This window comes from Geospiza fortis, unplaced genomic scaffold (genome assembly GCF_000277835.1).
Source record: "Geospiza fortis unplaced genomic scaffold, GeoFor_1.0 scaffold264, whole genome shotgun sequence".
In the NCBI taxonomy this organism is placed as follows: Eukaryota; Metazoa; Chordata; class Aves; order Passeriformes; family Thraupidae; genus Geospiza; species Geospiza fortis.
The window spans coordinates 2,782,956-2,793,722 of NW_005054332.1; the positions used below are offsets into that span (position 1 = coordinate 2,782,956).

General features: G+C 35.7%; 1 protein-coding gene across 1 annotated transcript in view; it reads left to right on the forward strand.

The window, feature by feature from the left end:
• Positions 1 to 10,767, forward strand: part of EYS (eyes shut homolog) — a 702,047-nt gene that overhangs the window by 303,048 nt on the left and 388,232 nt on the right. The window contains 1 exon segment of the mRNA XM_031057597.1: positions 8,049 to 8,248. Within this exon segment, the coding sequence (XP_030913457.1) occupies positions 8,049 to 8,248 (200 nt within the window).

Here is a 10,767-nt window from a genome sequence, read left to right on the forward strand (position 1 = left end):
GCAGGAACTTCAAAAACCTAAACCAAAAATTTGAAAGTGTCTTTTAAAGAGCACTCTAACTTAGAAAAATTTATTTACATCTATCAAAGTCTGGAAGCAGGGAAGAGGTGGGAATGCTTGATGGTGAAAGTACAAAACATGCACTCAAACAGGGTTTGAGAGAAATTTAGTGAATTCTTTATATTTGACAAATGCCAGAGCGACCTCACAGAATGGAAAGAGGGAAAATGTGGCAGATAAGCTCCAGTGTAAAGTAATATTCTAGGGAGAAATAGCCTCATACAACTGAATTCTACTGTCAGTTACAATTCAGGAAAAAAGATTTGGAACAATTATTGACAGTTCTCTGAAGTCATTGTCTCAATCTACAGTCACAGCAAAGCATAGCAAAAAATCATGCTGGGCATGATCAGGAAAAGTATGAGGAACAAAACAGAGGACATGATTTCCCTGCTACATAAAACCAAGGTGGGCTCGTACATTGGTTATTGTGCACAGTTTTGGACCTTGAACCTTAAGGAGAGTTAGAGAAGCTACAGAGAGTAACAAATATTATGTGAACTGCCTAGCCTACATATAAGGAGATCTTTAAAGGCCTGAAATTGTTCCCTTTAAAGAGGGGAAATCGGAAGGAAATGTAATTAAGATTTAGAAAACTGCTGCAGAGGAAGATAAAAGGAAAATCACTTCCCCAAATTCTGTAGTAAGGAACAGACACTTGGGAGGACATGATAAAAATAAACAGAGAAGTATCTGGAAGAAACCAAACTACTTTCTTTCAGAGGAAGCAGAGAACACCTAGAAGTTCCTGCCCCAAAGGCTAGGGAGTCAGGTCATGTCTTAGTAGGTTAAGAAAAATTAGGCATGTCACAGACACCAGATTAATAATTGAATGATAAATGAGTCAATCAGGGAAATACAGTTTATCATGTCTGATTAGACAGTTCTGCTTGCTGAAGGGAGGATGCATGGGACATAGATTTTGCTAAAGTGGCTTTCCCTCCATCACTATTATAGACAGAATACTGGGGCAGACGGGGCACTGGTCTGATCCAATATGACCCTGCTTTCTATTATTGTCTCAAAATTAGATTTATTTTTATTATTTTTTACCTTCTCCTTGTGCTCATAACAAAAAAAATTCAAGGCAAAAACCCCCATTCTTGTAATTTTGAACTCCTTTTGCATTATTTTGGATAAAACCAACTTTCTGAAAGGTGAACCCAAGTTTTCTCTGTTCAGTCCCCAAGATATTGTATATATATTCAATCTACCAAAAGTAAAAGTTAAAAAGTTTTGGGAAGTAAATAATTTAACAAAATGGATACACTATTATATTAACTGCAAAAAATAGTGTAATAATTTTACTTAATAGAAAAATACACTTTATGTATACTTTTGTTAAGCATCAAATAGAAATATATCTGGACCAGTCATCTAAAGGTCTCAATATAAATCTCATACTTTTCTATGGCATCAGTACTATTGAGATTTAACCCAAAGTATATACACTGTAAAATTACACTATTTTTTCAAAATCTGGATTCAGCATGCATTAAAACCATATGCATACTATATTCTGTATGTAAAAAAACTTTGTTTTAAAGCATGAATTAGCTTCTAAAGCATTTATTTACAGCGTTTTTTACTCTTTTCATGCTTTATTTTTTTATATCATTCTAAACCCTTAGCCACATGACTCTTGCTTATTAAAAAACCTTCAATTTTGACCTGAGAATAGTGTTGTCCTATCATTAAGTGAATGGAAGCATGCCTCTTGAAAGCATCTTTCTTTTGTGGTGCAATATATATCTTTAAATTCCTTTCTTATCCCTTTATTTTCTCCCCTTACCTCCACCTGCAATCACTATAGTGGATTTGAATTAGTTCTCAAAAGAATTATTCCACGTTATAATTACCTTTTTGATACACAGCAAAACTTCACTTAAATAAAAATAAGTCTACATTTTACAAATTTTTGCATTGAATCTCTTTTATAGAAATAGATTTGAAAGATTAGTTAGAAATAATTTTGTATTTCTAATCAGCATTTCCAAGGCAGAGTAATGGAAAATAGTCCTTTCTGCTGGAAAATTTTTAAAAAATCCTAGCTTCCAAAATGCACTACTAGATTTTTTTTCTTTTAAGAAACAATGTTGAACAGACATATTATTTTGAAAAATAGTGGATTTTTACTATTTTTATTAGTTGGCCAAAATGTGTTCCCTTAGAACTTTTTGAAGCTACGGATTGTGAATTTGGAAATAATAGAATGAAATACGTAGAAAATTGGGCTTTCTTAGATAGAATGACCTCACTTCCAAAGACAGATGTCAGTATGGACCCACAGATTTGGATATGGAAGTAGTATGCCTTGAGCAAAGTGCCTTTCTAGGTCACTTGTGAAGAGTCCAGATTTCAGAAAAATTCCCTGCCAGAAGAACCAGTGAACTGTGCCATGCCAAGGTGGACTCTCTTAAGGGACAGTAATTTTCTTCCTAGTAAGAACAAGATTTACGACACCATGACATTCAGAGAACAGGAAACACCGAGAAAAAATAATAAATTATTGCACACTAATAAATGTAGTGGATCTTGTATGACATTGTTTGAACTAAGAATTCTTAATAAAATACAGCCTTAAAAGAGCTGCTTAACTAAAAATCTTAATATTCTTTCATTTTTTTGCCTTGATTTTTAAATTGCCTTGCTATGCTAGAAAAATCAATAAGGACTTATATTTGTTGTAAACATAGTTTAGTAAAAATAAATCCAGAAAATCACCCTTCTGTTCTCCTGTTAGAAGTATGTATTTTCCATTCACTTACATCTCCATGGAAATTAATACTTGTATTTAACTTTTATTTGCCTGGAGCATATGTTTTAGAGATGCCTCAAGCCTTTATTTTAAAACATAATGAGGTGGAAGATCAACATTTAGCAGTTTTATAGTGACTGATTCTCAGTAGTCAAGTTGAACCTTATCTCTTGCTGGATATATCTGGATTTGGGGAATCCTGGTGGTTATTTTTGTAGTAACTATCTCTGGGAGTTAAATACTCAATTTATAATAGTTCTTGTGAAAATAACTGTGCACTGCCATTATCTCTCTCTCAATTTTTTTGTTGATTATGTAAACCTGAGAACACTCATAGAGCCATCAAGAATTCTGAAACTTCTTATAGCAAAGAACTCACATTGATTATTGCTTTTAATAGCTAGAAAAAGATCTATAATCCATAAATTTGTCTAATAATTTTTAACCCTTATATACTATGTTTTCAGCAGCATCATGTGAAAATTATATATATGATGTATTAATTGTTTTGAAAAAAATTCTATCCTAAAAATTCTGTTAAGTGTTATTTTTCTTAGCTTTAACTTACTGTGAAGTATTTTAGCTAATACCTAAATCATGTTATAGTTTACATTTTTTCACACGCTTTGTAGTAACAGATTCTAGAACTTGGCACAATGTCTCAGTTTCCACTAACCATAAAAAGAGAAATAATCATCTGTCTTGGTAAGTCATAGTGTTAGTCATAGTTCCCCTCTCTGAAGACTTAAGGGTAGAATTAGCAATTTTTTCCAAAGCATTCCAATGAGAGTTCGTGTTGATAGCATGTCCATTATAATTTTAAAATCATTTCCAAGTTCATTGCCTGTTAACAGCATATAAACTCAAAGGATTCCATGTTAGGTCAAAATAAAGTCCATGTTTCACAGAAAAAAAGCCAACAAACTCAGAATAAGAAACTCCTACTGAAAGGTACTCCTCCTGCTTTACTCCTAGGAGGTCAGATGTAAGAAAATTCAAAAGATATTTGGATGAGAATAAAGTGTGTAAGACTAGTAAACAGTTGATAAAAACTCTATACAAATAATTACGATTGCATAATTTTTATTTTATTAAATAATTTATTTTCTTTGCATTGGAGCTTATGAAAGCCATCTATGTTTTGAAAGATGAGCTGGGAAGGGGAGCATTGGTATGCTGAAAAGTGTGAGTACTGCCGTCCCTTATGCGTGTGAGGAAGGTTTGGTAATAACCAGAGCACCTCAACTAAAGTCAATAAGGTGGAGCATTTTGGGATATTTTGGTAACAGTGCAAGCAGCAAAACCCTTCAGAACAAGAAGATGAGAAGATGAGAAGATAAGGCCTTAGGAGCAGTTTTCTGTCCTGGTTTACTTGTCTGTGTGTGGCTGTAGCCCAGGTTTGACTGAAGCTGCCCTTGAATGCAACAACCAAAGCAGAAAGGGAAAAAGGATAATGATGGCCACAGGAAAGCTAGGCATCACAGCTCTGTTTGGACAAGTTATTTGCTCTGATAGGACAGAAAAAAAAATGTTACAGCCTATGAATACCCAGGTATGGTGAGTTCCCTTTGGCTGCCACACATCCACACAGCCACTCCTGCACTCCTCCACCTAATCAAGAGAGAGAGAGAGGAAATAAGAAGAGAAACTTGTGGGTCAAGGTAAGGACTGGGAGATCGGTCATGGTCACTGGTTATTGTCACTCAGCCCAGGAAAGAATAATTTAAATTACTGTTCATGAAAAACTAAAAGACTTTCTTTCCAACCTGTCAGAAAACATGTTTCTGCAGAGTCTCGTCTCAAGGGGCTGCAGCTCCTGCCAGGAGCATGGTCAAGCACAGGCTCTCCCACAGGCTGCAATCTCCTTCAGGGCACATCTACCTGCTGTGGTGTGATGGTCACATGTGTAGCAGTGCGGATACCTGCTCCTATGTGGTCCTTGGTGGGCTAGAAGAGGCCAAACGGTTTCCCAGTGGTCTTCTTGAGGATCTTCCCAGGGATCCCTGGTGGACACGCCTCCCCGTCCTTCTTCTCTGACCTTTCAAACTGCAAGGGTTTTTTTCACACTTTTTCCTCACTCCTGTCTCCAAGCTTTTCTGCACATTTTTATACACTTTGTAAACACATTGCAGCTGCCCCAGCCTTGGGCTCAGCCACACCCCACATGTGGTGCGCAGTTGGATCTGGCTGGAGCTGGCTGTGTCTGGCTGGGGCAGGCCTGGCCTGCTCTCCCAGAGTGCCCCCTGCCACCCTGCGGCCCCCCACCCACTGCAAGCAAAACCTTGCCGCATGAATCTATTTTAACAGCTCTTTTAACTTGAGTTATCTCAATTTCTTGTGTCAAACGAAGCCGTGTGCCAGGCCTGCAGCAGCGTGCTGCTGCTTGGGCCAGAGCGCAGCAGGGCGCTGAGGCCGGGTGGTGTACAATTAGACTTTCAGTGTTCTCAGAGGAAACGAAAAATGAAAGTGGGGCTTTAAAAAAATGAAGAAATCTGAGAGAACAGTAATTAAAAGGAGTACTGGATGTTTGTAGAAAGTCCTGAGGAAGGAAACAATTTGGGGGCCAAAGCTGTTGCTGTTATTGCCCTCTCAACCTCTCAGTGTTATGACTGCTCAGTGGGCTCTGGAGGTCTCAGCATGTTCTCTGCTTTTTAAATGGAATAATTCTGCTGAGAAATCCAACTCAGAGCTGAAAGTAATTTTGTGCCTTCTGGGAGGAATTTCATTTTGGTATTATTTTCTTTGTGGTGGCTTATTTTTGGTTGGTTGGGGTTTTTTGTGTGTGTGGCTTTGGTGGCTTTGGTTCTTTTTTTTTCTTTTTTTTTTTTTGTTCCTAAACATTTATTGATAGCAAACTATTGGTAGAAATTGCACCAATTCTTAAGAAGTTTGCTGTCAGATCAAGATTTTGTCTCTGAAGCTTAAAAATGATGCATTTTGAAATTCCCATTCAAATTAAAGTTCCAAATTTAGTAAAGATTGAAAAGACCCCATGAAAATAAGAAGCTACAAATTTAAATAGAAATAAGTCGATAATTGTGACACTCCTATATATCAACAAATTTGTGTTTTGGAAAAGCTAAAATTACCCATCTTTGTGAATGTTATTGTTGTAGTTTTCATTTTTCTTAGTTATTCAGAGGCAATTTTCCTTATCTGACCACTTCTAAGCAAGGAAAGGTTAAAATCATAATATATTTTTCTCCTATTATACTGAAGAAGAGAGGCAATGTTTCTAGGACAGTAAGTCCCTATTGTTGCTCCAATTTGGCAGCTGTCTGGTTAGGGGTCATAGTTGAGATTCAACCTCCTATTATATAAAGGAAGACAAAATGAAAACAGCATTGGTGTTTCAATGAAGTTGTCTTCAGATAATCAGGGTAGCTGGGAATTTTCTGCAGAGCCAGATATTCTCTGATGCCATGCTGTAAAATCAGTCTCTGGTGGGATCTAAGATAGGCAAAACTTGGTAATGGTTGTCTTACAACTTCAGTTTGTCATCTCATGTTCTTGTTCTTTAGACTAAAAACTACAGCATTTGGTGGTAGTGTGGTAGCTCATCAATTTTGGGATAAAGTTATTTGTGGCATTTTTAACATAGTTGTGCCTTTATGCTGAGACAGTTTTCTTGCACGAGTTAAGAGCAGCACAGACTAGCATGGCTCTGGTAATAGTGTACTCTGCTTTTTTGCAAGTGTAATGACAAACTTTTAACTGCAGCACATCAGAATGTACTGGAAAGTGATAGGTGTGATTTCTTTCCTACAAACTTTCTGACATTTATCTTACTGTAAAATCTTAAAAGAACAACACATTTCACAGGAGAAAATAAAAGGGTTTTGTGTTGTTCAAAACTTGGTACAACTGTGATAGTGTAATGAACCAAAGTTGTGAACTTTAGGCTGAGCTTTGAATTTATCCATACTTTGATGATTTCAGTATTTTTTGGAATTTTGGATTTTGAATCATAATTAAGTAAAAATTTAATCCATTAATTAATGTAGATTTAATTTGTTCTGCTAATGAGAAGAAATAAATTTTGGGTTGGTAGTGTGGAATACAAGTGAATACAAATTAAGAAGATGGGACAAGTTAATGGAATAGAAAAAAATCAGAGAGTTGGAACTGAAAATTGAGATTTTTTAAACAAAAAAGAACACTACTGTCTGCCAAAAAAAAAAAGTAATTAATATAGCAAAAGATTACTTCTAGAACCTAGACACAAATTTTGGCAGTCTGTAGGGCTATCTCCATCTTCCTGTGGGATATATAATTCAATTAGCTTATGTAATGCTCACTAATAAATCATCCTATATACAGCCAGCTGGAGAGCTTATAGGAAAATAAGTTGTTTTCTCACAATTCCCCACGGACATCTGCATTTACATTCTGTCAAAGTTACTGTATTACCTGCAGGAAATGTGAGTGCCCTTGGATATCCTTAAAGAATTAAACCTTCTAAAGTTACAGGAGTGTGAAAATAAATTTAACATACTGGATTTAGCCAGACTATTTGGGTTGCAGCTGCAAAATACAATTCCTTTGGGATGTAGGTAAAAAGTAGGTTTCTGTGATCAAGGACAAACACATATTTCTTGCACTGTCTGTTGCACTAACTAAACTCTCCTGTAATTCTGGAGAAATATTAACTTGCTGCTAATTTGTGTGGTTTAAATTTGATGATTTTTACATTAACCTTATCAGAGGAAATTGTTATTATGTGAACACATAAACATGTTGCTATTTGCAATATTAGGCATTAATTGATAATGAGAAAACATTTGATAACAGGCTTGTGTGCATTCATTTATATAAGTAATTCTTTATTCTGTCCATAATTGCCTTACTAATGTGTTTCTTTTACAGCAGTAGGCCCTAATGTAAAAAATTAGAAGGAATAATTGTAACACTGTGGCTCAAAAACATGTTTTAAAAATTTAGTCATGATTGGAATCGCATACTTTTGGTTGTAAGACTGCTTATATAAAGCTATATTTGCATCTCTGCACGATTAATGAGTAGGAACAAGTATAGTGAGTGTGAGCTGTAATCAAAGGATCTCTGTATAGCAAAAAATTGTATCAAATTCGAGGCTTCTGTTTATCAGACAATAAAAAAGTCCAATACTTTTTCTGATCTCCAGATTCAGTCTCTTGCACTTGTTGAGCTGAATGAGTAACTAATGTGTTTTAAAGGTGTGTAATCACTGTATTATTATTTCTCTTCTCAGGAATGTGAATCTGCTCCCTGCATTAATGGCGGTTCTTGTCAAGATGCCATCAATGCATTTGTTTGTGTTTGCCTGAGTGGCTACACTGGCAGGTTTTGTGAAGTGGATGTTGATGTTTGCAGAGAGTCCACACTGAACTCAGTTCTTTGTTACAATGGAGGTGTATGTGTTGATGGACCTGGAAGAACATTTCATTGCAGGTTAGTATGAGTACTGTCATATAATTGCTTAAATTAATACACATTGATTTTTTAATATTTCGGGCAGTACTGATACCATGTGCATTATATGAACTCAAAGGGATTTAGTGCTCAATCTAGTTGTCAAAAATATTGTTATCTTAAACTATTCATTGCTTAACATCAGACTCTCATATCTGAAAAGTTAGCTCCGAGTGCTTTTCAGAATCATGTGTGGAAATGTCTAACATAAAGTGACCCTAAAATATTTAAAATTATTATGTTATTGTTATGTATGTACTCGTGTGTTTCAAAGAAAATGAACTTGTAATCAGATTTAGATGACAGGTAATTTACATGCTATGTGTGCACAGACACATATCCAAAACAACGTCCTAAGATCCATCATCATTATTCTCCAGCTGTTAGACTTATTCCTAAAAGCATGTAGTTTTATACCTTATGTACTTTTAATATGGTTTTAAAATTAGGCTACTTTATAGACTGTCAAATCTTAGTATCTTAGTCCCTTTTCAATTGCTACATTTGTAGAAATATTAAATACTAAGACCTTGTTTTATAAACATTCTTAAGAGAGAAACTAGAGATCTACTCCTATAAATTTATATATTCTAGATCCCTCTGAGTACCTTACTCCAATGAATCAACTGCAGCACTCAGCTTGGTGTCATAGGCAAACTGGCTGAGCATGCCCTTAATCCCACAATCTGTGTCATTGATGAAGATATTAAATAGTGTTTATATCATGACAACTCAAAAAATATTATCATTTAGCTTAGACCTTTCAATACGTGCTAAAGTAATTCACAATCTCTTGATTCTGCAATGGGCTACTACCTGCACAAAGACTTCTGTTGGGACTCAGGTGTCTCATAACCTGTTTTGCTCATGATTGTTTTGTGGCCAGTTTGAAAATTCAATCCTGTGCATTCTCCTGTTTCTTCTTTCCTAGCTCATTTTCACTCTAGGCTCCTTTTTTCAAACTTAAGTACTTGCACTTGCTTCTGAGCCCAGCACTGACCATCAGAAGGACTTCATGGAGCCAGATTCAGGCAACTTGAAAGGAATTATAATCTGAATTTTTAGTGCTGCCAAGATTACAAAGGTTTTCATGGGCGTTATAATAGTACAGTAGGGTAGGTTGATGTAAGATATGGTTGTGATGCCACAAAAAGAAGTGACATATTTGATATAAGTCTCTTTGGATGGGGTCCAGGGAAAGGACTTTTCTCAGCTGATTTCCTCTCCTATATTCATATGCTTTAGAAAACAGGCATAATTCCCTTTCTTGTCATTCATTAGGTGCTACAATTCCAAGTACTGTCTACAAATAGAAGTAAGAAACATAAAAAGATCATAAAGCCAGGTTTGCTACTGTGCTGTGAATGTTACAATATGAACCCTACTCCTTTTGTACCCTTCCATTCACGTGTTCTAAGCAGTCTGAACAATGCTCATGTACAATCTGGAGGATAGGAGTTATATGGAGGATAGAAAAGTGGAATTGAGGAAAAAAAAAGGAAGTGAGAAATATCTCCTACTCTAGCAAACCAATACAAACATTCAAATAAATAATGAGTCTTAATGCCTGTTACACACTGTGGAATGGGCAGCAAAAGAACTTTAATCCAGTATTGCTTAGAGTCTTCTTGTTTTGGAGATATGTCTTGGGATGTTTCAATTTTGTAGCTAGTAGATCAAAAAATAGGAAGTAGAGAAAATGGTCCAGTAATGGGCAAGTGTCAGGCTGCCTTAACTGTAAGCACCACTGCCAGCTTCATCTATGATGTATGTGATATTTTATTCAGTAGTGCCATGAACACTTCAACTTTCCTTGAATTATGTGTGAATCAATTACATGAACAACCCTACAGGCTTCTTAAGAAATTAATAAGAAAAATACCCTTTGAGATAGTTCTTGAATTGTGTGTAATCGGAAATATCTTTCTGTCTTCAAACCCCTGGTTTAAACATAAAAAACTCATTGAAAATGAGAGGGATGCTGGGAGTAGTAATTCTGTTCTATCCTGGGCAGATTGCCACTGAATCAGTGCTTCAGGAAACAGATTGCCATCTGAAAGGATGCCCACCTACCTTCCTTTGTATTTCAGTCTTCTCAATTAAAAGTTCTGGCTGCCACAACAATAAACACTATACGAATCAGCAAATTAATAATAAAGATAACATTGGGCTCAGGGGGCCTTTCAGAAGACAATTCAATCCAATATTCATATGATTGATATAATGAATACATAATAGGAATTCCAAAGCCTTTTCATGGAATGTTCCAAGTCTTCTGGGAAAGAAAAACTGTTTACATAAAATACTCTGAAATTTCTCATTGTATTTAATCGTCAGGTGGCTCATCTCCACTTTTGCATTTTTTGGTCCCAGACCATTTAGTTTGTTTAACTTGGGATTTCAAAATATAAGCACAATAATGAGAAAAAATATTCTTCCTTCCCCTCTAATTCTTGCATTGGCCTTTTTCAAATGCTCATTTCAAATATTTCCTGCTG